The sequence below is a fragment of the Colletes latitarsis genome, chromosome 14, assembly GCF_051014445.1.
Source record: "Colletes latitarsis isolate SP2378_abdomen chromosome 14, iyColLati1, whole genome shotgun sequence".
Taxonomy (NCBI): Eukaryota; Metazoa; Arthropoda; class Insecta; order Hymenoptera; family Colletidae; genus Colletes; species Colletes latitarsis.
This window is the reverse complement of record NC_135147.1, coordinates 25330886-25358419: the sequence shown is the minus strand read 5'-3', so window position 1 is coordinate 25358419 and position 27534 is coordinate 25330886. Positions and strand designations below refer to the sequence as shown.

At 45.2% G+C, this 27534-nt stretch overlaps 1 protein-coding gene across 2 annotated transcripts in view; it reads left to right on the top strand.

The window, feature by feature from the left end:
- LOC143350334 (synaptogenesis protein syg-1) overlaps positions 1 to 27534 on the top strand; it is a 428929-nt gene that overhangs the window by 376943 nt on the left and 24452 nt on the right. For both annotated transcript variants that reach the window (XM_076782390.1, XM_076782391.1), the window contains exons 10-11: positions 14019 to 14178; positions 21673 to 21972. In XM_076782390.1, the coding sequence (XP_076638505.1) occupies positions 14019 to 14178; positions 21673 to 21972 (460 nt within the window). The remainder of the gene's footprint in view (positions 1 to 14018; positions 14179 to 21672; positions 21973 to 27534) is intronic.

Genomic DNA, 27534 nt, shown 5'->3' with positions numbered 1-27534 from the left:
GTCGTAAACACGTGCTGATTTCACGATAGCAGGACGTAACTTTTGTCTAAGTTAAACGGCGACGCACGGTGTGCAAAAGTGGCCAAAACGCGGGCATAATACGAAATCGATCTTTGATTTCCACGAACATTAGCACATTATGGCCCTTGGGGTCGCTGATTACGTGTACGCATTAAAGACAGACTCAATAAATTCTCATTACCTTTCAAATCATTTTAAGTAAGACTATGATTCGTCGAGCTTGTATTAATTTTTACGATTCCTTGTACCTTGGACTATTAACTAACGATATATTATATATCAATGACAATTTGCTTAATACCTTACAACATATTTTAATAAAACGATACCCGTAAGTGCAGACCATCCTGATTTTATTGAAATGCATAATGATCTTCCCCTCGTGGGGGAGATCAGTGAGACGTAACGTAGACTCGTTAATTCACTTCTCCCCGGGTGGTTGAAAATACGAGCTGTCCGCGAACAAGTATGCGAACACGCCGAAAACGTTTATCTCGATGGAGGCGGCCCCTCTTGGTCGATTAGAAGGGTTTGCCTAGGAATTACCGGTGCCCATTGGCACGTTCTATCTGCCAATCAATCCCAAGGTAGCAATCGGGCCGGGATTCCGAACTGTCGGTCTTAAAAAAACGCTTTAAACCATTGCCGGCGGCAGTAACCTTTCGAATGGCGATCGTAAAGGCGAAGGAAGACCAGCGAACGAAAAGGGGGAGGAATGGAAACGAACGGAGTGGAAAGAGGACAGGGTGGTTGCAATAAAAGTCGAAGACGAGGAAGGCCTACCGAAGTAGGAAAAAAGGAATCTAGAGATATACCGACTATAATGGGGGACAGTGATTAGACTGGCTTCGCCATTCACGAGGACAATACAGACGTTCTTTAGATACGCGAAGTATCGACGAGCCAATCGGCCTTGGCGCAGGGTCCTCTGAAAGATTCCCCGGGCTCTTCATCTTCCCTGGCAAAGTGGATTGACCGACTAGACAACCGGAACAGCCCTATTAATGTTCTCCGGATCCAACTAAATATAAGGAACGAGATCAAATGCTCTTTGCCAGAGTGGCTCTTCGTAATCTTCACACCGTCCACGTCCATACGTGTTCAGGATGCGATAAAGCGGGTTCACACCTTGGGTATCAACAGCACTCGTCGAAACTGTGCATTGTTACAAATCGAAACTCGAAATAGAAATGTACTGAATGCTACTTCTCGTCTATAGAAGTTATTTTCATTTACATGATACGATATCTGACCCTTTAGTTGAACTGTAGCTAGCTTTATAACCAACATATTTGTACTTTCATGCAGTAGCGATCTTTATAGACGCCTCGTGCTTGGATTTCGACTTTCAATCATTTTTCGCGCATATAGAAGTTACTTTCATTTGTTTACACGATACGATATCTGATCCTTTACTCATTTGAAACCTTGTAGCTAGCTTTATAACCAATATATTTATATTTTGATGCAGTAGCGATCTTTATAGACGCCTTGTGCTTGGATTTCGACTTTCAATCATTTTTCGCGCATATAGAAGTTACTTTCATTTGTTTACACGATACGATATCTGATCCTTTACTCATTTGAAACCTTGTAGCTAGCTTTATAACCAATATATTTGTATTTTGATGCAGTAGCGATCTTTATGGACGCCTCGTGCTTGGATTTCGACTTTCAATCATTTTAGAAGTTACTTTCATTTGTTTACACGATACGATATCTGATCCTTTACTCATTTGAAACCTCGTAGCTAGCCTTATAACCAACATATTTGTATTTTGATGCAGTAGCGATCTTTATAGACGCCTCGTGCTTGGATTTCGACTTTCAATCATTTTTCGCGCATATAGAAGTTACTTTCATTTGTTTACACGATACGATATCTGATCCTTTACTCATTTGAAACCTCGTAGCTAGCCTTATAACCAACATATTTGTATTTTGATGCAGTAGCGATCTTTATAGACGCCTCGTGCTTGGATTTCGACTTTCAATCATTTTTCGCGCATATAGAAGTTACTTTCATTTGTTTACACGATACGATATCTGATCCTTTACTCATTTGAAACCTCGTAGCTAGCCTTATAAGCAACATATTTGTACTTTGATGCAGTAGCGATCTTTATAGTCGTGCTTGGATTTTGACTTTCAATCATTTTCCGCGCATCGAACAGTTAATGAGTCGCTCCGGGAAGGTTTCTCTCGAAAATTGGGAATTTCGTTGATGGAACCAGAGATCGATACAGGAGGCGACGTATCTCGGACGAATTCCAGGGACGACAGGACCACCGGCAGTCGAGAGATCGAATATCCTGGAGAACCATGGAGTTAGCAATATTAGAGGGACGACGAAACTTTAAATTCCACGTGGTTCGAGGCGTTATTCGGTGCCGAGATCGACGTTATTGCTTCTGTTCGTCGATGATCGGTCGCCGGAAAGAAGACCAGGGTAATGGAGTTTCGCGGAATGAATCGATCGGGGGCATTTACCCTCTCGCGGGGGAGATTCGATACGACGAGTACGGGACTTAATGCGGGATGGAATCGAGGACGGGGTGAGGTTTGCGATTCCGGAGGTAAGAAGGGGGGCGTCGGATTCGGTGGGCCGTATATCAATCAATTTCACCCCGGAGGTCGTGATCGAGCTGGCGTGCCGGAATTCCGCTTAAAGTCGCCGCCTCCGGACGAGGCGAGGAGAACGCTTCGTTTCGTTGGAATCCGATTCTCGCGAGTTCTCTCGTTGGTAGATAAGGGGATCCCGGCGAAATCGAAGCGTGTACCCGTCCCACGGTCAACCGGGTTCTTCGAATCGTTCCCCGTCAAAGGAAATATTTCGTCGGCCGGTCGAATCGCCGTATTGATATTTATTTTAAATCGCAGGAAGCGTCGACGCGTCCCCCGTCATCAGCGGGACTTTGTCGATCGCTCTCGCGACGATTGTCGCGAGTAACGTCAAAAAGGCATCCAACAAACGACGAAATTACAAAGTCCCCCGGAGCGACGGAACTCGAGAGTTCCACGGCGGGGCGAGGCGGCGGCCCGCGAAGAAGAATCGAAAACGTAATCAAAGATAATGAGGGAACTTTCCTACGACGCGGAAGGATTTACAACGCTCATACGAGCCACGCTGGACGCCGGACGCCCAGGCACGAGAGGATCGGGGGCGGGGAAAAAGGGCAGAAAGAAACGCGTCGCAAACGAAGCTCCGAAACCAACCGCGCAAGCATCTACGCTGCCCTTTTTCCACCGCCTTCGTCCTTCCGCATTCCGGGCCGCAATGCATCATGCTTGTTGGTCGAAAACGCCCGCGTCCTCGTCGCGAATACCCGAGCTTGCCTTCTTCCTGCACAGAAGGTCCCTCGATCGTTGACAATTTTATCTCCGACGGAATCGAGAAGGAAGTTGATTGCGTCCACGAAACGACTCTCCCGACAGCGTTGCAACGCACCTAAATTCATCATCTTAAGTAGGAAGTAGTACACATATGACAAATGTAAGAAGTACCTAAAATGTAAATAAATCTTTACACAAAGATGACTGTAAGTAGGGTCAGTTGTCCTAATATGGAATACCATTTTTAAACACGTGTTTCACTTGCAGAACTTTTATAAAAAGTTAAATATTTCATACTCTTTTGACCGGTAAGAGTAAAATTAACAATTTAATAACGGTTTGGGAAATGTTTACTTTTCTTACTAAGGTCTGGGTTATTTGTTGAATCCCCTAATTCTCAACCATAGTTGGTAATCGATGGCGAACTCACGATCCTTTAATATCGCGGTGTCCCGAATTAAGAACGTATTCCATATTAGGGCAACTGACCCTACATTTCCCATGCACCGCGTCTATAGCTGGTCCCAAAAGGTACCTGTTTCAACAGCGTCTCCCAGGCTCGTCGGGACGTAGCAGAGCGGAATATTAACGCGGCATACCGGCAAACTCCGAACTTTAACGAAGCCCCCGGACGGCTGGCTGCACGCGACCTTCTCCCGTCGGTGATAAATCGCTTTAAAACAAAAGGACAGGACCGGGGCGAGGAGGGGGGGGGGGCAGGTACGCCCGGCAGCGAAACAATTTTTCTGCTCGAAACGTCGCGACAACGCCGCCGATATAATCGTGATGAAAAATTTTTCGGACACCGAGTCATCCGCCACAAATCTTCTCGAGGAACCCCGCCCCCGGGACCCGGAAGGGATTCTTTTTTTCGGCCGGAAGCCCCCCGGTAGGAGGACGGGTAAGAAACAAACAGGGTCGAAGAGACCGGACGCGTCTCGGCGTTAAAGAAGCGCCGAAATTTACGAGCCTTTGACGCGAACGTGTTCGAAACGAGGGAACACTTGGAACTTAATGGCCGGAGCGTGAACGAGTAAGAATTTTCTGCTACCGATGCATTTTAGGGAATATGGCCGCCCCCCCCTGGTCGGTGTTTACGGTAGCATTTTTATGTATTTGGCTAATATAACAGTCCTCTTTAACCAGAACTATAATAGAAGCACGTTTCCGCGTCGATGACTCTCGCGATCGTAACCGGCGTTAATGCGGGACTGAAATCGTTCGGAACGTTTATTCGGCGGCGCCCAACTTTCCGAGCAGGGGGCGATAAAAGGGAAAACGGCGAGTTCCGGTACACGCATATCCAATAGCGTCGGCAATCCTTCGTAACGAGGGCACAATAGCAACGACAACGATGCTATTCATTCGACGTTCGAGGCTACGCTCAGAACAGGGATAATCCATCTGCTGTCCGTTCATTCCATATATTCGCGGAAATAAGATCCTGGACGAGGATAAATAACCAACGAAGGGAACAAAAACGATGTTCCCTGTCGGGGGCAACTATTATTCTTAAATAACCATTTTAATGCGCGGAGTCTGGGAGCTGCTCCGTGGGATTGATTAAGAAAAATGGCTGCCCCACGGAACCCTCCCTCGTAAGCTTTAATATCCCCGGGTTACCCTACGCTGTCAGGCTTTGTACCGTTAATTATTGATAAACGTTCGATCGTCACGAGGAAAATAACACGGTTATCGCGGATACGTACGCGTGGACCGACAGGAAAAGACAGGAGGACGAAGGAAGGAAAGAAGGAAGCACGGCCACGAGTTGTTGGCAATTTTTCAAGGAATCAGTGCGCTGTCTGGCCGGAATGAACGCCCTCCTCCAGCCTCCTTTCTTCCCTACCCTCTTCGACCGCCTTTTTTCCGTCAACCGGAGCGCGCAGAGGGTGAGAAAGAGAGAGAGAGAAATCGGAGAAGAAACTCCGCGCGACCGAGTCGAATTCTCACCAGAGAATTCCGTCGTCCAGGCTTACGCTCTCCGCGGAAACGACGAATCTTTTCCACGATCGAAATGCGAGAAGAAATTCGATGAATCTTTCGGATAGGTGAAGCGGCAGCTTCCGCGAAAGCGAGATTGAACGAGCCAGATATTTGGGGGTTTTGTTGTCGCTGGACACGAACGATCCACCTCGGGGGGTAGGAATTCCTCGTAATCGAGTGTCGTCGATAGCGATCTCGTTCGTTCGACCGAGAAAAGAAGCTTAACGCCACGGGAAGACAACGCGAAACGCAACGATTTTTGTTTAGCCCTGGCACTGTCTGCCTCAGGGGTATTCTAATAGTGTAAGTTGACCTAATATGGAATACGTTCCTAATTTGGAACATCTCAATATTAAGGAATTGTGAATTCCAAAGCAACGTTCGTAAAAGAATGTTCAAGCAGTCTTTTCCAAGGTGATCTTTGACCCAATATTGTACATAATAAGGTAAGTACATCAGCTTTGTGTTCGATTATTTCTTCAAATATAAATTTCCGAAAATTTCGGTTAGGTTTGCATCAGGAACCAATTTTTCTTCGGCCATTTCTTGGTCACTTCTGATTAAAAACTCGTAATATTGTGGTAGTATTGAATGATATAGTATTCCATATTAAGAGCACTATGAGCCTAGTACGGAAAATGAAGACCTAAACCATTGTTATATTTTAAATTAGTCTGTTCCAAATACATGAAACATGTGTATAAATAAAAGTATTCCATATTAATTTAAATCGATAGAGAAAAGATGGTTGCTTGGGGTATAAATGTTTGAAGGGTGATTTCTGGTCCAGCGTTCGATGCAGATTCGTTTGCAACAGGATACTTGCGACGAAATCGTCCCAGCCACTGTTTATGCCTCTTCAAGCTCGAGCTACCGTCGACTATGGCCAGCGGCAATTAAAAACTCAGTCGAGCGACCCGTTTGAGTTTCGACCGCTTCCAGAGGACCAACAAGAAGATACGAATGGGAACGAGAGCTTTTTTGTCGAAATACAGCTTAAAATGTAGGACGAGGATCGAGAGAAATTCGAAAAATATCAATCGTCTGTGATCGACCTGGATTCTTAATTAAGAAAAACACTTGTTTCATTTGGATTTTACCCCCGAGAAGATACTCGTTTTTAATTTGGACGTGGAAGGCAAAGATTAAAGTTATAGAGTTTGCATTGTTCCAAATTCTTGTGCGTGCGGGTCTACCCTGTTCCGCCTCGAGGAACAATGAAAGCCAGAAACCGTGGCGCGAAACTCGAGTCGGTGACCGTGCCAGATGTCACCGACCAGGGCCCGATCTTCCTGCAATAGCGAATTAAGAACACTTTTTCACCCATCTACTGTCCACTAGTACTATCAAGCTTTCAAGGATCGTTTAGTGCCACAGAAACGTGTGTAAAAGTCGCAGAAAACATTTTTAAGCCCAACAGAGTCGAGAATCGACAATTTCCAAAAAAGGTTACGATCAGGGCCTCAGGGCCCGATTTTCCTACAATAGCAGATCAAGAAATGACACTTTCTCTCCCATCTACTGTCCAGTAGTTCTACTAAGATTATAAGGACCTTTTAGCGCTGCAGAAAGCATTTTTAATCCAACAGAGACGACAGTATCAGCGATCGTTAACCAGGGAATTCTGTATTATCGAATACAAAAACTACCCTTCCGCCTGCAGGACGAGTCCCACCGAGTTCGAGCATCGTTCCAGCGAGTACCACGGTTGGATTCGAACAGCGGACGCTTTCTGGAGACGCGTCGAGGTTCGAATTTATGTAGATCCGTTAAAACGTACCGTGGCGCGAGGCAAACAGGTCGACGACGTTGGGTGCGCGATATCGGGCGATCTTCGGGACACGAGTGCCCGGGGGTTCATCCATTTTCCATCCAACGCGGTTCCAACGGGTAACCTTGGAGGGGTGCGTGTACGGAATATCACGGAAAGCGTGTACGAAAGGACGGTTAACACCTACTTTATGTAACGGCGACGTGCGAGACAATGCCGCGGCCCATTGTACCGGCGACGGTTGTATGTACCACGTGCTACGAGTAATTCCACCCTTATTCCGGATTCCGAATATTCTCAAAATGAAGCTCCCGGGCTTTTGGGCTCCGTTCCAACAGCCTCTTCCTGTGGCCAGACCACCCCCGTTGCATAAAACCCTTGCGCTCGCCTGCCCTCGCTCTTGTCAGCTTCAAACGGAAAGTTTTAGCATCGATGGCCTGCTCGAGCACCGGTCCCCGACATCGATGACTTTCTTAACCCTTTCGCCGAGCCGTATCTCGTTTATCACGGTTCCAGCGCGGCAGGTTGACCTTTGTTCCCGGGTCGCCCGAGGCAACCACCGGAAACAAGCCCTCGCGCTAAGATCCCTCGACCCCTTCGTTCAAATATTACATTGCACGCGAAACGACGGATTTTTCGCGTTAAATTATCGACACCGAGGCTCCCGATAAATGCCAAAATTGAACGAGTATCAGAATTGCGCGATATCTTTATTTTTTCATCGCGAATAAAGTGCCAGATAGTGAACCGTTTTACCCCCATTTTTAGCGAATAGGTTAATTGAAAGTTTCGCGCCCCCGTCGGTTTAACTTGTAGCGAAACGATATTTCAGATTTTAGTTCTGGTATTGGATTTCTGGAAGTTTCACGATATGGACTGCTATATGGGGTGGTAAAGAGGATGTTCGAGAATTTCGAGGCGTACAGTGCTCGCTAAAATGAGATGTGGGTACTCTCGGATCTCGTAGCTTCTACTTACGGCGAACCGAGAGTCTAACTTAGAGTTCCGCGCAACTTGGAACCAAAGGCGTTGAAAATACCAATATGGAGTCCTTTCTGAGCGTGCTCTGTGGTCTGAAAAATACAGGACCTCGAAGAAATCCTATAATTAGTCGCTTCCCCGTCCGTGGGCGAATTAAATTGCCTTGTAGTTCGGTTAAAGTTGACCAAAGGAGATCGTCACTGCGGAGAAATGGAATCGTTGGAGAAAACTCGTGTATATTTTCTATTTTTCCCCTTCTGTGTTAACGTTGAATAAAAAGTCCATTTCCCCCCCCAAAGATGTTTGTAAATCTAACGGAGCTTCGAAATCTCTAGGAAAATTCGCATATTTGAGAATTTTGTACGATGCATTTGCATTACTATACTTTAGACGTGTCTCGCTTATCTACTTTCCATGTAATATGAAAGAATTCAGCGCAGGTTTCTAGGATTTTCCTCGCACCAAATTGGAACGAGAATGTAACCACTATTTCATGATCTCTATAAAATTCTGCGGGCTTTCGCTTACAGCAGCGTAGAATCTTCTTTTCTTATTGAAATTCATAAATGGTCTAATAAATTTTACACATTTACTAAAACCTTAAACCATTTAACGTACCGTCGGGACCTCTGGAAAGAGTAAACTTTCGTAATATTCGCTGTAACCGTAACGCGCATTGGCGTCCATCTCTAATCAAATTCTTTATCAATTCCATTTAATTCCACGATGCAATCTTTATTCGACGAACATTGATTCGAAAGTCGTTCAACGAAAATGGCTAAACAAAGTTATCCCCCGTCGAGGTTTTGTTTAATCCCGATGATTTAATTAGCAGCGGGTTACCGATAGGACTATCAGGTGTTCGTGGCCGCGGAATGGATTCCACAAACTTAAGTCGATTCTCGTTTACTCCGGGCTAAACCTGATTAGCAGACGGAAAATCCTCGAATCGAGCGATCAAAGGAGTTAAGGAATTAATAACATCGAAGCCTTCCATCTTAATTAACGCTCGCGCGTTTAGGGGATGATTATACACACTGCCTCTACAATTTCCAACATTCCTTTCGATAAATTCGAACTGGTCAAAGTGTATCTATTTTAGAAAGAGTAGCATCGTTCAGAGTTTAAAGATCTAAACGCTTAAGGAGGTATTGCTGCCTAGACTGTCAATTTTACAACCCTTTTCGTGATTTTTTTTTTAATGATAGGTAGGTTGTTTTGTACTGAGACTTTGTAGATGTATTTATTTATCTTATAAGCATGTACGATATTTTTTTCATGGAAAAATATTAAAAATCGTGGGAATTATAACTTCTGGAAAAGGTGCTCCAATGGCTTCCAGGATTCCATATAATTTGAAACAGAGGGGGTTAAAGTATCTTCATAAGGAAGGTTGTAGTTATAGCAGAAACTAGGGAGAAGTAAAAATCCTGATAAATAAAGAAATGGCGACACTTCAAGTTTCGAATTTCTATTTTTTAATCGTTCTCTTGTCTTTAGCGTATTAAAAGAAATAGTAAAACTCAATATTTTTTTAAATCTCTAGTTCCAGCGATAAAGGCATGTCTGCTAGATCTTGAAATATCATATAAGCCAGTTTAAATGCGTTTTTTTTAAACAAGGAGCTATAACTCTCGCAATTTTTAATATTTTTTGATGGAAAAAATACTGCACGTACCTATAAGACGAATAAACATTTCTGCGGAATGTCAGTACAAAACAACCTACCAGTCGTTAAAAAAAAATTCACAAAGAAAGACCAAAGGGATGATTATACACACTGCCTCGACAATTTCTAATATTCCTTTCGATAAATTCGAACTGGTCAAAGTGTATCTATTTTAGAAAGAGTAGCATCGTTCATAGTTTAAAGATCTAAACGCTTAAAGGTGAACGTTAAATGCGCGGAAAACTTTAAACCGTACGCCGTCGAAATCATATATAATTGGCTTTAGCGTTCCAAGTACTATCACCGCGCGGAAGCTCGTTAAAAAGTAAGGGTTACACCTGAGGAAGTTTCCTTGTTAGTCCCTACGGTGTTCCCCCAAGGGTGGGACACGCGCAATCTAGAAGCAACGCGCAGCTACACGGTCCTCGTCGCAATTGGACCGAAAACTCGCGTGCTCGACCTCCGATGTAATTGCAACGAAACGCAAAGAAACGAGGCTGTTTGCACGGGCAAGGACGAGCACGCGCGACAAATGCAAGAGATTAGGACGACGACGGGAGGACGAGACGGGGGTGGTACAACGTTGCCCCGAACTGGCTCGTTCGCGATAAAAGACAAACGAAAGCTTGGCTGCACGGGACGGTGTCGTTCTTTCGTTTCTACGTGGAAACGACCGGGCGAAACGGCCCAGGGATCGTCGAAAGGTTCCTCGTCTCTGAGGAAAACCGACGGAAAGGCGAAACGCCACTCCTCGGAATGGAAACGTTAAACTTTGCGGCCGCTTTCCCCAACGCGATCGATCGCCGATACATCGATCTCGAAAATTTCGCGGAACGACAGCGGACCGGAGTTCACCGTGAAATATTTAATCGTTCGAATAGTAATTTTTTTCGAAAACTACTAAACCACCGAAAATGGGAAACGTTCCGATTTGTCGCGCTGGGATGGCGTTCCGCGCCACCGCGCGACGTTATAATTTACATTTACTGCCGCAGGGAGGGAAAGGGAAATTTGCATTTCGTTATATTGTGCTCGCTTGGAAAGAGTGCAACATAAATTACCGAGGCTTGAGGCACGCGGAGTAGGTCAACCTATGTTTATCCTCGAGGATCAAGTGACCACGATTATACGAACTGCTGGGAGAATGCTTAATTTGTCATCGTAAAACTCCGGGCTGGTCCTTACACTTTCGCTCAAAATCGTCTCTGGAATTAATTAAATTGGCATCAGGGATCTTTGCAAAATCATACTTTAAAGCGTCGACAACTGCGTGACCTACATTTCACGCAAATATGTCGCTTTAAATTACACTCGCGGAACTCGACTGTTCCGAAAGAAGGTGTAAAGCATTGATATAGAGAGATTTCGACGCACAAAAGTGAAAAGGAGAGTCCTGACGATGTTATAATTTATATTTACTGCAAACAGGAAATCGTATGACACCCTCAGTGATCTCACGCCATGTTTCTTACAAGCCATGAATCAAATATAAGCTTTTTCTAGAATAATAACGATCGAGTCTGATTAAGAACCTACTTACTCTACTGAATCAGAAAATAGAGCTGTTCGCGATCAAACAAGATAATCCGTGATAAAAATAATTTCGTATTAGCGTCCGGACTTACGAAAGAAAATTTTCACGGTAACGAGAGGTTTAATTAATACTGGGTTTCCATAGTTGCGTGCCTGGCGTGTTGATTTTCCCGTGGCGCGAAAGTTGTAAGTTCGCGGGGGATGGGAAATGAACAATTTCAGCGACCTGAAAGCAGAGGGCTGTCGGTATTTCTTCCAAGTTTTTCCGCGGGGCTTCTTAACGAAGCATAACGTTTAACGAGACTCCTCGAGCGAGTAAATCAAAGATAAATCCCCGGTCTTAACCGTGGCTTAACCTATGCTAAGCGGGCTAAACCTCCTTGCCTAGAACTCGGCCACACGGAAGACGGCCGAGTCGCATAGATTACAATGTAGCTTAATTGAGTTAGCGCCTTCTCGATAGCCAAGGACGGTCGGTCGGACGTCCTTTTAACATTTTAACCCGTATAATCGGACGTGTCCTCGGCGCCAGGACGTTAAATTGCACCGAGACTCGCCGAAATTCGCTGTTTAATTCTTCGTTCGAACAATGAGCCTTTCACGGTAGGGAGAATCGATCGGTGGATACAACGATCTCCACGATCTCGTTCAACCACTCGCGAGTAATTAAGTGTCTCTCCGTCGACGCGATACCTAACCAACGAAAGGTGGGAGGGGGACGAGATTACAAAACAATCGAACAAACCCCACCCCCGCGGGGAATCGAAAACCGGAGGCGAACGGGAAGAGGGAGAATTTCTCCGTGGAAGGAGTAGAAAAAAAGAAAGAAAAGGGAGAAGAAATCTTGATCTGCTCTGTCATTCCGTGCCACCTTTTCCGAGATTCAAATGGCCTCGTTTCGAATCGATTTCGAATTATCTTCGGCGAACGGATTCCCTCGTAGCGGGGATAAAAGGAGAGCCTGTGTAATGGAGGAAACGGTTGAAACGGAGGGAGAAAAACCGGTGTGTGGAGCGAGAAAAGAATGGCCGCTAGGAAGACAAAGAACGAGTCCTCGAAGGACGTCTCTCGTCCGATTAAACAGACGCGGCTGCATTTGGCAAGGTCTTGCGCCAGGCTGGCAAGCCGTGTCCTGGTTTTGCCTACTTGTTGGCTCCAACCCTTGCCAGGACTTCGACGAGACCCTTCGTCGACTGATTGAAACGCGATTCCTTCGTTCCGAAGACACCTCGAAACGCAACTTACCATTACGGGGCTCGTGAAGAATATTTCTTCACGCGATTGATCTGATTAAAAGAATTTCAGAAATTGCGTTCGACCATAACGAAGGTATAAGGAAGAGAAATTTCGAGGAACTCAAACATTTCGCTGTTCGCCGGAAGTTCGAGCCAGATCGCAACGACAGTTGCGTTTGCACGGTTCTTCGTTTCGTCGCGCGAGACAAACAAGAACGAAACAAGATATAATGAAACCCTGTCCCGGGGCTGGCCTAATTAAACGTTCCATCGTGCAGATTTGGAAAGGCCTCGTTCTCTCGTCCGCCCCTTGACGTCGTCAGGGCTTTTTTCTCTCCTCCCCTTGGTACCGCTGTCACGTTAATTCGTCCAAGGGAGCCCGAAATTCTTGAACCAAACGCACTCGTTTTGTCTCCCCGTTAGCGGGGACAAAAGAGAAACGGTACAAAAGATAACGGAAACATGGCGCTCTTTTCATCCGGTCTGATTAAACAACTAAGTGCACCGTTGGTATCGTCTTTAGCCGCGGAAACGGCCTGATAAGCCGTCAACCGCGTCTTCCTCGCTGCCCCCCTCTCGCGTTGTCAATCTTCACAAAGGGAACGACGGGGTCAAAGGATCTAAGGTAATAAAGAACGCCAGCGTTATTGTCCGTCCGAGGCGTTAACTAACGAAAAAACGTTCGAGTCCCGTCGTCCCCCGTGCGATGTATCGTCGCGAGATAAATTTGTAATAAAGACGAGAACCGTGACATCTTCGATCGTAAAAGTTATCCGCGCTTTCTGCTCCCGGGGACAACGTGCTCGCAATAATAAAGAATCTATCCGTTTTATTTTCGGTCGCAATTCCCTCGACGTTCCGTCCCGATACCCGGACCACGCGAAAAGTAGAAAGAAACTTCGTTGCAATAAGTCGGAAAGACCGTAAACCGTGCACTGTGTTAAATCGTATCGGTTATATTTTAATATATTTCGTAACATCGATTTCGACTCCGGGGCAGACGTCTCGTTTGGCTGAAGGGTAGCGTTTCTAAAAATACGAGTGCTCGAGCATTAATTTCGTCGGGGGTAAAAAAGGTAGCAGGTTGATAACGCTTCTGACATCGCATCGGTCAGGAAGAAGTAGTCGCGAGACAGCGCAGCGCGCGTTTATCGTTAATTTATCGCGAACGTCGAGTGTAACGAGACACGAAATCGCGTACCGAATCTCGCCCAGGGTTCTGAACGCCGACGGGAAAGAAACGGATCGAAGGCTGGCGGACGCGTGCAACTAATCGTTCCGCAAATAAAGAGATGCCGTGGCCTGTTGTGGTTTAACTCCCGGACGATCGTAAACCCGCCGGTATACGCTTCCTAAATTTTTCGAAAATATTTCACTCGTTCTCGACCCCTATGCATCAACGGGAAATGTTCTGGGCATCCCAGTCTCGAGGACTACGCGTTCCTTTTATTTCTACCGCGCGTATAAATCGAAAAATTGTTGATTTCAGAACCAAATACTGGCGCACAACACGTCGGCGAGGATAATATGGTCGAATCAGAGCCTGGTGCTGCAAAGCGTGACGAGGAGCAGCGCCGGGGAGTATGTCTGCGCAGCGACGAATGACCTGAACGAAACGCGGAGCGAGCCACTTCATTTTCGCGTGAAATGTAAGTACATGTCGCCGTGGAGCCTTCAACGATCGCTGCCACCGCGGCTCGGGGCCGTAGTTTATTTTAATCGAGCAAAGTTAATCGAGGATTTTCCATGGTGCTCGGTAACGAGTCTCGTATTCACCGACGGGAGCCGGGCGTATATGGCTGCGTTCCGTACCGTAAGGGGTTCGTGTATTTATTCCGAGGCGGATAGACCGAGGATCTCGGCGAGGGCTGAATATTTCAGGCGTACTTAGTTCTAGCTACATTTTTGATATCCAATTCCCCGGGTTACGCCGGAGCCAACCGCCAACTGCACTGCGGTCTCGAGGAGCACCAGATTCTCCCGTCCACGAACCGGTCTACGAATTGAATATCTCAGATTTAACAAGCGACCCCGATCGCCCTTTTTTTTTTCCTCTTCGTTCCGTCGCGAGCGTTACCAGACGTCGTATAACGGATGGTCACTTTTAATCGACCCTCGCCGGACCTCGTCAGACATCGGAAATTTACTTTAATCCAACCTAAAAGAGAAATTTTTTTCATGTCGAACCAGAGACAGCGATCTACCGAAACCCCCCTCGAACCGTTCGAAATATAAAAAGGGTGCGAATAGATGAATTATTCCACTCGTCATCGAGTGATTCGAGATTAAATCGCGCGTCAAGGGGTCGACAAAGCCGCCATTTTGAGTGGAAATGAATTTTCAACAAAAAAAAACAATAAAAACACGTTCGAACACGTAGAAACAATGCATATTCATGCGGACACAATTTTCGAACGCGAACACTGCAATTAATTTTGAAAAAAACCATGAATACTTTATGTCTTCGACCCCCGGAGTAACCCCCGGAATAGAAACACGAACGTTCGAGAAAATTATTACCTCTATTTCGAGGGTGGATAAAATCTCGAAAGTTCGGACTTCCGGGATATTGAAAGGATCGATGTTTTTAAACGGTCTGGGTAATTTGGCGGGGTGGAAATGGATTTGTTGGACCGCTTAAAAACAAGTGCAAGTACCCTTTAGCGTTCTGCTGGCGAGACACCATTTACTCGGTACTCGAAGCCACTTATGCGAGTCGTAGCCCGCGGGTCGAACGTTAACGCGAAATCGTAAAAACACGAGTCTTGAAACGCTACATCGAATATGGATGCGCCGCGAAAACCACCCTCTGATATTTAACCGCGGCTCGTCACGGCCTCGTAAAGGCCGAGGAAACGATCCGGGATAAGCAGCAATCTCTCGCGGGAATTCTCGAATCGAAGTCAACCCCGTGTCTGGATTTAGTTTCCCGGTTATTACATCGCCGCCCCGCTTCTGGAAATGACATTTGCTTTAGGCTATTCACGTCCACCCAGAAATGAGGTTTCCTTCTGCCGGGCCGCGGGATTTAAATCAATTCCGATCGAAACTCGGGGGTAACGACCTCTCGAAAAGACGTTCCGATGGTTTTCAAATTCTTCGCGAAACGACAGAATTCGCTGTGCAAGGATTTCGATATATTTTCAAACGTCGTTCCACGCATGTAACAAAGTAATTTGTAATTTGTAACTCGATAATTTTGACCGGTGATTTAAAAATGGGGGCGAACAATATTTCGAAAAATCTGGTCGGGCGAGCGAATTGATTTCGAAACGGTTTTCGGACCGAAATGTTCAACGTTGACGGCAATGAAGCGCGTGGAGGGAGGGGGTGGACTAAAAAATCCATGGCGGAAAATCAAAGGGCGCGAATGGCTCAAACCGTTCCCGCTTCGCGATGGCCGCTGTCACGGGTGATAATTAAATTTCATACACGCTATTTAAAAGCGCGCGTCGCGGTGTCGCGTTCGACGATTCTCGTCGTTAATTCCGAATTACAGACCGTAGGGCGCGCGTACTAACGACGAACGTTTTCGGTGTCGCGCGTTAATTATAGTGGAAAACGAGCGTGACCGTCGCATTTCCTCGACGCGTTCGCTACGCAGCGTTCAATTTTCACGCTGGAAATGTTAAAAAACAACGAGTGTCTATCGCGATGCGATCATGAACTTTCCAGGGGTGTTAATACCAACGACAACAACCCTTATAAGTAACGTCACGGAAAGTGACCATCCCCCGATCTCGAGAGGGCTTGTAGACCGACCAAAATCGAGGGGCGCGTGTTTTCTTTAGCCGGAGTAAGTCTTCCTAAGTTTAAGGGCTGAAACTACCCTCCAAAGTTTCAGTCCGCCAATGCTGTCTTTAAAACTATTGGATATACAGCGGAAGTCTCTTAACCCCGACTGTCTAAACAGTCTCTGGGACCCCCGGTTGGCTAAACACGCGTAATTTTTACTTGATTTTACAGCGTCTATACAGGGTGTTCAGCCACCCCTGGGATAAATTTTAATAGGAGATTCTAAAGGTCAAAATAAGAAGAAAATCAAGAATACCAATTTGTTGATGGTGGCTTCGTTAAGAAGTTATTAACGTTTAAAGTTCCGCCGGTACCGAATTTTTTTCTCGAAACTGAGTAGGATTTCGAGGGTATGACTCTTCACCAAAAATGATTATAATTGACCCCTGCAGTCAAAAATATTTTTTTTAGAACGATTTGAAACTTTTCAATTTCGCCGAAAAATTTAGGCACCTACCCCCTGTCGATTTTCCTTAAACATTCGTTTTTGATTTTTAATAATTTCGCTTGACGTCCTACAGAAAAGTTGTTTAATACTTTTTTGTAGGTACCTATGGACTCTACTTCAGAAAAAAGTTTCATTGAAATATATTCACTATTATAGGAGTTATGGGCTGTTTGAAAATTGGACCATTTTTATGGGGTTTTTCTAACATTACAGGATCAAGGAACTACTTTTCGAATATTTTTATAATTGCTACATATTCTACACTAAAATACGCGGCGTTTGGCTTTTTGAACATTGAAATCGTCCAATCCGTTCAGAAGTTATGGTGTTTTAAAGATTCGCATGAAAATTCAGTGAAACATATCGACGGTATGGTCAGACATTATATTTTCGGTAAGGAATTTTTTTCTCAAAACTGAGTAGGATTTCGGGGGTATGCTTAATGACCAAAAGTGATTGTAATCGACCCCTGCAACCAAAAATAATTTTTTTAGAACGATTTGAAATTTTTTAATTTTGTCAAAAAATTTCACTCCTTCTCGAATTTTTTTCTCGAAACTGGGTAGGATTTCGGGGACATATCTCTTCATAAAAAATGATTATAATCGACCCTTGCAATCGAAAATAATTTTTCCAGAACGATTTGAAATTTTTTAACTTAATTGTTAATAACTTTTTAACGAAGCCTCCATCTACAAATCGATATTCTTGATTTTCGTCTTATTTTGGCCTCTAGAATCCCCCATTAAAATGTTTTCCAGGGGTAGCCAAACACCCTGTATAGTACACGAGACGAGTTAAAATTAACGGATGCAAGCGAGATCAAAGGATGCATTCGAACGGAAGAAATTATTTTAATGAAAAATAAAGTTTTAAATTCCGAAAACGAGATAAAACTGATATTAACGTTTTGGCCAAAATTTCGACGAATGCATAATTCATGGGCTTTCCGCGCACCTTGCAGTACGATGTAATCAAGTGCCTCTCTGCACAGGGACAGAAGTTGCAACAATAAATAATAATATTTTATATTCGTATACCGTTGAATTATTGAAACGCCAAGTTTTGCATAAAAGTGCATTTATGCGTAACTCCAACGTGTTCGGTTTCGTTTTTAATGGCTAAACGTGTGCAGTTTCTACGCCGGAAATGGCTTCTCGAACGCTCTTGCGAAACAAACCCTTTATGGTTTTTAGCGAGCCTTGGAACATTTTTTAAAAGATTCCAATACTGGACGAAGATGAAAATTGTCAAAGAGACTCGCGAACGAGTAACGATGTTGATCGTTTTGTCAAAGTAAAGGGATTACGGCGCCGTGAATTCGTCCCTGAGAAGCGAAACGCGAGCAGTAAATCTGATGTCGAGATCGTGGATCGTCTAACGAAACGATTTCGTAGCGTCGAGCCGCAATTAAATAACGATGAAACGTGATTCTTGTTGTCTCTCAATGTTTCGCGAAGAAAGCTATCGCGGTGTCGCCTACTCGACAGACTCTGCTACGGTCTGCCTCTTTTTATTCCCTACATTAAAAATGACGTTAAAAGGGCTAGCTTTGAGGACGCGCCGACGATTCAAAGAAACGTAACGAGGGAACTGCACGCCATTCCGGAAGAAGCTTTTTTGAGAAGCTTCAAACCACTACATCAGGGGTCGGCAACCTGTGGCTCTTGAGCTGAATTATAGCGTCTCTTGATTCGAGTAAAATTATTTAAATCCCATTGCCATCGCGTCTGATGGCTTAAACGAACCCCGTGTTTCGAATAACAGAAACACCCCCCATGCAGCAACCTTCGCCAGCTCTCCTAAATGTAAACGAAAATATGTGTTTTCGAGCCTGAAAAAACCGACGATATTCATTCTCGAGAAATTAATCCACTCTGCGGATACTTTCAACAGGATATCGTTATCTCTGTTCCGCAAACCGTGCTCGTAGCAAGACTTTGGTCTTCATTCGATAAGGATAAAGTTCTGTCGTCTGTTAATATACCGCGGATGCAAAAAAAAATTCTGCTCCTTTGACGTTGAAAAGCTGCGCCTCTCGCTTTCATCTCTTCTTCTTGGCCACTTCCAGTGTTTACCGTCTTTCTTCCATTTCGTTTACCCTAACGGTAAGCCCCCGACAGTTATATTACTCTGCGTTCGAGTTTACTTTTCAATTCTTTAGGAGAATCCCCTGGAAAATCATCGAATCTAAAGAACAGCGAATGCAGCAAAGCAATATTTGCCAGGGGAAAAAAGAAAACTGTAACTTTTGTTTGCACGTAGAAAAATTGCTAGTAATTCGATTCCGCGATAAATTCCGGGATCGACGGTTGTAATTTCTTTAATTTGTTCGTTTCGCGAAACGTTATGGTCGAGCAGCGAGCATATTTCGCAGCCACGGTCGGCGCGCCATTGTGCGTGTTAACGAAACTTCGCCGAGAGCGGGCGCCTATTTGCGGATCCTCTTATATTTATTTGGCCCCGGTGCCTCGGACGGTACATTTTGCAAATTAATTCCTTCGTTGTGGCGGCCGGAGTCGCGCGAACGTTTTTTCCGCGCCGATGAATCGGATGGGAACAAAAGCTGTTGAACGAGAAAGAATTGTATCGCTCGATGACGCTTTTGTACTCGAAGCTTGACGTCAACTGCCATTTACTGAATTGCGCGCGGTAACTAAATAAAAGGAGTGGCAAACAACAGGGGGGGGGAGGAGGGGACCTTTGTCGAGGATAAAAAGGAAAAAAGAGAGGGGCAATAAACTAACCGCGCTGCGGCTTTGATTTTGCGGGATTTCAACTCGAACGTGACGACGATACGCGGCCCGGCGCTGATCCTTTGAAAATGAATGAAAGCGAATTGAACGTTGATAAACGAGTGAAAAACGAGCCTCGTTCGTCACTCTCGCCGTGATGACCGACCGTGGAAGCCATCGGGACAGTATCTTCCGGCGCGAAGGTGCCTCTAAAAAATTGTTCCCGAAGATTGCCTTAACTCGTAAACGAGGCCATATCTCCGCGCGAAACGGCGGATTCTTAGCTTTCGTGGCACGATTCTGTCTCTTTGCGACCGTGACTCTTTCGTCTCCCCAAGACAAGATCTTATTTCCCCCCTCCCTCTGCAGACTTCTTTTGCTTTCAATTTCGAGCCATCCGGGACGAGCAACGTCGACAAAACGTCCATTTTTGGGATCTTATAGAAACGTTACAACCAAACTTTTTTTATCCCCATGAGAATTGATTGATTCAGTCGGTAAGTGTCGGCGACGAAAGCCTACCGGTCGGTAAAGCGTTAACAACGAAGGAGTACTTACCAACCGGATAAGATTTATCGACTTGGTCATATTTTCGAAAGGCAATCCTCGTCGGTAAGGATTGTTGAACGCGGTAAAGTTACTCGAACGTTGATTCAGCCTCGTCACTCCAGGATATTACATCGCTGGTGTTGGGAAACCTTTTATCTATTCCGAGCCGATAAGATACGTCCATCTATTTATCTCTCTTACGCCACAGAGTGAAAGGGGAGACGAATGCAGGGAGAAATAGCAAAAGCAGATAAATTGGACGAAGTATATATGTACACATGTGTGTATATATATGTATATGTACACATATAGGTGGAAATGTGACGCGGCAGGTGGAGAATCTTTTTGCATCAGTCGCGAAACGATTTCATCCGAGCAAAGGTCCCCTTCTGACAAAACTGCGAGGCGTGCTCCGAAAATTTTCGAGACGAGAACCGTGAATAAACGCCCCTCGTCCTCGAATATCCTTCAGCCAGGAGGATATATCATATACGATTCAAGTTCCGGTGTAGCGCAATCATTCTCGAGTTCTCAATGTTGTCATCAAAGTACCATGGCGTCTCTCGTTTCTCGATTCCATATATATGTATATATATATATATATCCTTTTGCTTTCCCCGGCATTACAAGGCATCGTAAAGTCTCTGGAGCTTCTCTATAAAGTGTTTCAGCCTCGGAAATCGCTCATTCTGTTTTGAAATCGCGATATTCTAGAGTCGAAAGCGTTAATTTCAACGCAGTTAGGTCCCTTCGTTGCATACAGTTCCTTAGAATTCGTTACTTCGAACCTCAACCTGGGGTATGGATTACTGCAGGAGCCGTAAACAAATTTACATACTAATAACATTTTATCTGTTATCGAGTTAGAAAACACATAACTGTGCACGTTTACTTGGTGGCTCTATAGTTGCCCGAACTTAGCGTGTGACCCAAAGTTACATCGCGATAGAGTTAGGGTAACGCGATCAGAAGTGAAACCTGAAAGTGACAAACCAAGACTGTGTGAACCAGTTTATTGTTTGGTGGCCTGAACTAAATAGAATCAGTGAGTTGGAAGTGCAAAAATTTTTTGAAAAAAAAAATTTCAAATCGTCTAAAAAAAAAATATCTTTGGTTCCGGGGGTCAATTATAATTATTTTTGGTCAATAGACATACCCCCGAAATCCTAACCATTTCCGAGAAAAAAATTCCTTACCGAAAATCTAATGTCTGACCATGCGTTGATATGTTCCCCTGAAATTTCGTGCGTATCTTTAAAACGCCATAACTCCTGAACGGATTGGACGATTTTAATGTTCAAAAAGGCAAACAACGCGTATTTTGATGTAGAATATGTAGAAGTCCTAAGAATATTCGGAAAGGTGTTCCTTAACCCCGTAAACTGAGAAAAACCCCATAAAAATGGTTTCCTCGTTTCTATCACTTCGTACGTAAATATAGTCCAACTATCCGGCATTGTCCCAGTCCCGAGTATGCTGGAAAATCGGAATTGTTCTAAATTCCTTACAGGTAAGAAAATGAGACGTATTTGAGTCACGTGTGGGGTGTCAGGTGGACTGTAAAATTGTTCCGTAAAGTATCGAACAGTTGACGAAGGAATGATCGTTTGTTTCAGTCGCGCCTGTGTGCAAGGAGGACCGGATCATAGTGGTGGGTGCGTCGAGGGGCGAGTCGCTCGACATCGCCTGCAGGGTGGAGGCCGATCCGCCGGCGCACAATTTCCGATGGAAATTCAACAACAGCGGGGAGACGCTGGAAGTAGCGCCTGGCAGATTCTCGATGGAGAAGTCGAGCGGCGTGAGCGTGCTGAGGTACACGCCGACCACCGAGCTGGATTACGGTACTCTGTCGTGCTGGGCGGACAATTTCGTCGGTACACAGGCGAGACCGTGTCTCTTCCAGCTGGTAGCCGCCGGTGAGTATTTACTGCATCTCGGTAAACGTTACACCGTGCTTCAACGGCATCGCGCTTCGCCCCCGAGTTCTCCGAGAGCGGTCAGGAAATCGAGTTAAAATCCTTTCTGGCGGGCAGAAACGAGCCTGTTTACGCTACGAAACTATGACCTTCCGCGTTACATTTCGACCGACCCGTGAGCTTGCAAACACGACACTTTGTGGCCAAGCGACCGAGCTTGTCGCGATCAACCGCTCGGAACGACCAAGGGGCGAGGGTTAACCTTATAAAGACCGGCGAACGAACCTCGAATAGCGATCCAGCAAAACTCTCGAGTCGTTTTAACTATATTTTCCCTACAAGCGTTTCCCCATCACCTCGAAATTTTCTAATCAACTTTAACGGGGCCTGTGCGCGCTAGTTTTCGACATTCCAAACGCGACGCGGAACGATCGTAACGATGACAATTATACGAGCAGCTGCGGACGGGAAATGAAAGAAAAACGGGAGGGAAAGAAGCCCCGGAGCACGATTCCACTCGGAAGGTCCTTCGTGCGTAAATTATTCAGAGGCCGGGGCATTTCTGGCGCCCTCTCGAGCCCGAAACAAACCGCCAAGTCTATTAACGCCTCGATTATTTACCCTTTCGAGCCGTGATTCTCCCGCCTCTAAAGATCTTTCCAATTAGTCGAAAAGCGATCGTTAATCAAGCTCGCCCCCCCTCTGTTGCGGCGCAACGAGCCCTCGAGCGATTCGTGCTTACTTTCTTGCGCGCGTGGCCATTATTTACGTCCGTGTTTACGGAATATCTAACTTGATAAATGCAAGGTTACAGTTTCGTGACTGGGGTTTCTTATCGGTGCACCGAAGTCCACCCTTCATTTGTCAAGCAGAACGGCAAACTCGGGACGAGACGAAACGAGAAATGCTCCGATTTAAAAATCACTGTTTACGATACGTCGACTTGAAAATAGCAATCAATTTCCCAATAAAATACAAATAAAGGAAGATTGATAATTTGTCTTCAAAGCAGAGGGAAACGAGCGACGGCGAGGACGTCCATTCGAAACGAGCAGTCGGAACTAATTAAACGCGACAGAATGGCGCACGGGAACGAAATTCTGCACGTTGGTAACTAGAGGATAAGTGATATCCAATCTACAATTTATATTTTGAAAATTGAAAAGCGCCGTCTAAATTTAACGTTTCCGAATTAACTGCGTCGACCAACATTTCGTTGCAGCCATATTTACCTCGTATATTCGTGGGGTATGACGATATGTGCGGGAGCAAACCGAGTTAATCAATAGCTCGTTAATTAATGAATTCGAAACAAATTACCCGACGTTACTTTTCCAATTGGAATATCTGATCTCCCGGCGTTTCGCGGGCACTGGGCCCTGTTTCGCGTAGAAATATTTCACGAAGGGCTTCGGTGTTTTCCAGGGAACCAGTGAGGGGGTGGAAGAGGGGGAGGGGGCTGGCGTGCCAGGGGAACGAACGGTCAAAATCCTGACAGATATTCGGGAATTATCGTCGCGCGTACAATGCGATGCAACCAATCATCGCGCGGTAAACCCGACGTTAATCCGCGTGCGGATTTTGCGCCGGCTCGGGGCGCGTCGACGTCTTTTTTCCCGCGTATGATCGAGAATGACGTTGACGCGACGACCTGCCGAAACCGTGTTGACGTTGACGAATACACGCCCGAGGTACGCTCTGGTCCAAATCGACACGTTTCCCACCTTCGCGGTCCAAACATTTTCCCCCTCGCTTCCCCCTCTCCCTCTTTTCTCGCCCAACAAACAACGCATCCTGTTTTTAAGAAATGACTATCGGTCTCAAGGAGGAGGAAAAGCACATTTTCGAAACTATTTTCAACCCTTAAATGGGAAGAGTGTAAAATGGTAAAACGAGAAGCGATGTTTGACAATTTTTTACAGCATTTTTTACACCACTTTCCACATATATTCTTTAACGTTTGAAGATGGAAATATTTCTTTTTTCGTTGCGTTTTATCGATTTTAGATGAAATAATAAATGTTATTCTACATGTGCAGTCTAGCATTTTTTTCTTTTTATGTAGAATAAAAGATCCTTCTTAATAAACTATGTTTGTTGTATAATTAAATTAGAAATTTATTGCAAGAATCATTGTTTTGTGTTCAAAGCCGTGTATCTTTGACAATTTTGAATTTTTAGTACTATTATGAACAAATGTATCTTAATGTAGGGTGTTTTCGAATCAATAGAATTTTTTGTTTTTATTTAGTGATACTGTGAAATTAGGGGTAGCTATGCACCGTGGATCTTGGAGAATAAAAGTTTTGTACGTTTTGAAGTTTGTGGAAAGACTGTTGGTATCGATGTCTAATCTATTATATTATAACGGCTGCATATTCTGCAACATAAGGATTCGTAGTAAAATCGAGGGCATTCCGGTTGGTCGTCGATCGAAACGAAAGCTTGGGCGAGTCTCTTTTGTCCGCAGCAACCCGGAAAGCGACCCTCCACGGAATGAAATTTTATTTTCAAGTCTGTAGTTATCGATATCGAGTATTGCGTCTGCGGAATAGCGTATTCGAGAGCCACGAAAAGAAGTCACAAAAGCGCGCATAAAGGCGGTTCTAATCTACCCATTTAAAGAGTATATTTTCACGTATATTTCCTCAGTCGTTGAAATTCGAAAATCGTTACGTTTGATTTTAAACGCTTCCATCAAAGTACAATGATTTCGACAAAATTAAACACGTGGAGACGACTCGGTTGCAGTTGTCGTTAGAATAAAGAAATCGTCTGAAAATTGAATTTGTTTAAACCCGTTTTCTTTAGGTCGAAGAAATGTATAAGGACTGAATCCTTAGGAATAAGCTGCTTAACATTTAACTTGAATAAAGTTGCAGCAAGATGCACGACGGTATTCAGAATTTTATCTTTCAATTGGTTCCAGGTTCTATTTCTCTTTATATTCGTTATTCGATATCTTACTCGGGACTGCAAATGCTGCCTGGATTTATTTCTGTATTTAAATAAGTATCGAGAGTCGTATTTTTGCAAATTCTGCAATTACAATAACAGCTAAAATATGGTGTTCTTATCACTAATTCGACAGACTATTTGGAAACAATGTTCCAAGAAAAGTGCGTTTAAAGTTTCCTAATGTAATTCCAACCGCGTATACCGCTAACTATAACTTGCTTAGCCACCTCCGGTTCGGAATTTTTTTTGCTCCAAGATATTCAAGCAATTCAATCTCAAAATTTGAAACGTCGAGCGTCCAGTAAACGCAATGGAACTTCTATGATTTCTATGATATTTAGACCTACTTTTCCCCCTAACTCGCTGTATAATTTTACCTTCGACAAAATTTGAAGCTTCCACGCTCGGCACTCGCTTAGAAGCCGGTTATCGTCGCGAGTCTCGATAAAACGTTTCGACCAGAATTTCCTCCCGAAACGGCTCTTCGAGCGCGTGAAAAATTCACGCGGTTTGTCGTTTCCATTTTTCATGCCGGCCATTGGGAAGAAGTTGAAAAGAAGGAGGCCGGTTTATCGAGAACAGAATTTTCAATCAACGTCGAACAAAAAAAAGAAAAAAAAAGAATCCCACACCGAACCGCGTGCATATATTACGCGGCGGATGAAAATAAATTGAACGACGCCCGGGGGTGGAAATGGGTGGCTAGAGGGGGGGGGGGGGGGGGATTGAAAACCGTCGGAAAATTCAATATATCTTTTCAAGCAACCGAGAGGTTCGAACGTCGGGCAAGACGGCGAGTTCGCGATTAACGCGAGCGAAATCCGTTGGCCGTTGCAGCGCTCGCGAGAAGCAAAGAGCGCTGTATAAATAGGTTTCGCGGGGGTTGGAGACGTGAAACAAAGAAGTAACTCGCGCGAGGGACGAGGATGCAAAGTGAAATAAAGGCGTAGGGGGGGGGGACGAAGGATACGCTTTCCGCCCGCTGCGCTGTCGGAAAAGGCGAACAATATTTATTTTCTCCTCGCCGCTTGGCGCGCCAGCGCGATAGCTTCGCTGTCTGTTTAAGGAGAAGGAAATTTTATTTCGAGCGAACGTCGGTAGGGAGGGGGAGGACGAGCGGAAAAAAAAATACGGTGAAGAAAAATAGCGACGCGCGGGACCGTCGCCGAGAACGAGAAATCCGGGCGTCGAATCAGGGCAGCGACGCTGCGCTTTGACTGGCGGCGAAGAGAAAAAGGAATTCTCGTAGAACGCAAACTGCATCAGCGCCGGGTCGAAAATAAGGGGAAAAAAAGGAACGGGGCGTCTCTGTGACCATTACTATCCCGGTACACTAAATCCTTGCCACTCGTAGACGCGCAAACATTTTTCACCGTTGGCCCAGGCCGAGCTTGATTTCCAGAGAGCTCTGCCGCGGCGCTTTCAGCCAACCTGTGGAGCGCCCGAGCCTTCCACTGTACAAAGTATCCGGGAAATATTACCGGACAAAGGGCGACAAACGAGCCGGCGCGATAATAAAAATGAAAGAAACCAGCGCGTCCGCCCATCGCGAATTAAACCTTCGAGGATCGCCCAACGTTCGATCGCAGTACCTTGCGAACTTTTGTAAATTGTTCCGGATTCCCGTCCGTTTAAGCGAAATCTGGTCGCGAGAGGGAAGTTTCCCCGAGAAGTATCAACTGTATCGAGTTCCTTTTGACACCGAAGACGAACTCGAGGATCTCCGATCTTGACGAAAACTGGAGTCTGAGAAATACGCGGCTTCGAATCGTGCTATTTCCGACTCCTCAATTTTTTAGCAAAGAGACGAAACGATTAATTCTCGAGATCGTACGTTGGGATTGCGAGCAGCTTCTAATTATTTAAAAACAAAATTTCGTTTTCGCGTGGCTGAAGGGCTCGGTCTGTCGTCGCGTTGAAAACGCGAATTCCAACCAGAGAATATCCCGTGCATCGTTGTATCGTTTGTGCTAATAGAACACACGGGGATAATGAATTTTAAGCGCTTTGGACAACTGTAGGAGACCTTTCGGCGGGTAAACGACGGGAGAAGCGATTAGGAGGACAAAGAAGGCGCGCAGGTGATTTTGGTCGTTCGTTTGATTAGTCCAGTGGCCGGCAGAAGCTTGGATAATGGTCGTTTGCAGCCGGGCGTGTGCGGACCCCGGTTCTGCGTGAGACCGAGGCTCTTTTGCTCTCGTTGCACGGAGGTTCGCGAAGCTCGCGAAGCTCGCCCGGAGCGCAGGGATTACGCACAAAGTAACCGTGGAATATTGCGAGCCAAAAGGAACGAGAAACCGGCGGCGGTCGGGGCCCTGGCCGTTTACAATCGTAACGTTCTAAAGACCCAGCCAAGACTGAAATCCTTTACGAAGCAATTTCACGCGCCGAGTCGTTTTAATATTCGGGCATTTCCGGAACGTCAACTTTTTACTCGCCCCCGAGTCCTCGAAAACAGAGCCCACCTCGCGCTGTCGCGAATCGATCTCTCCCCCCAAGCTTCTCGCAAAACACAAATCCATGGCCACTTGAAAACATCGCGAAACTATTTCTAATCTGACTCTCGATCTCTGAAATTGTATCTTACCGAATGTTGATTTTTAC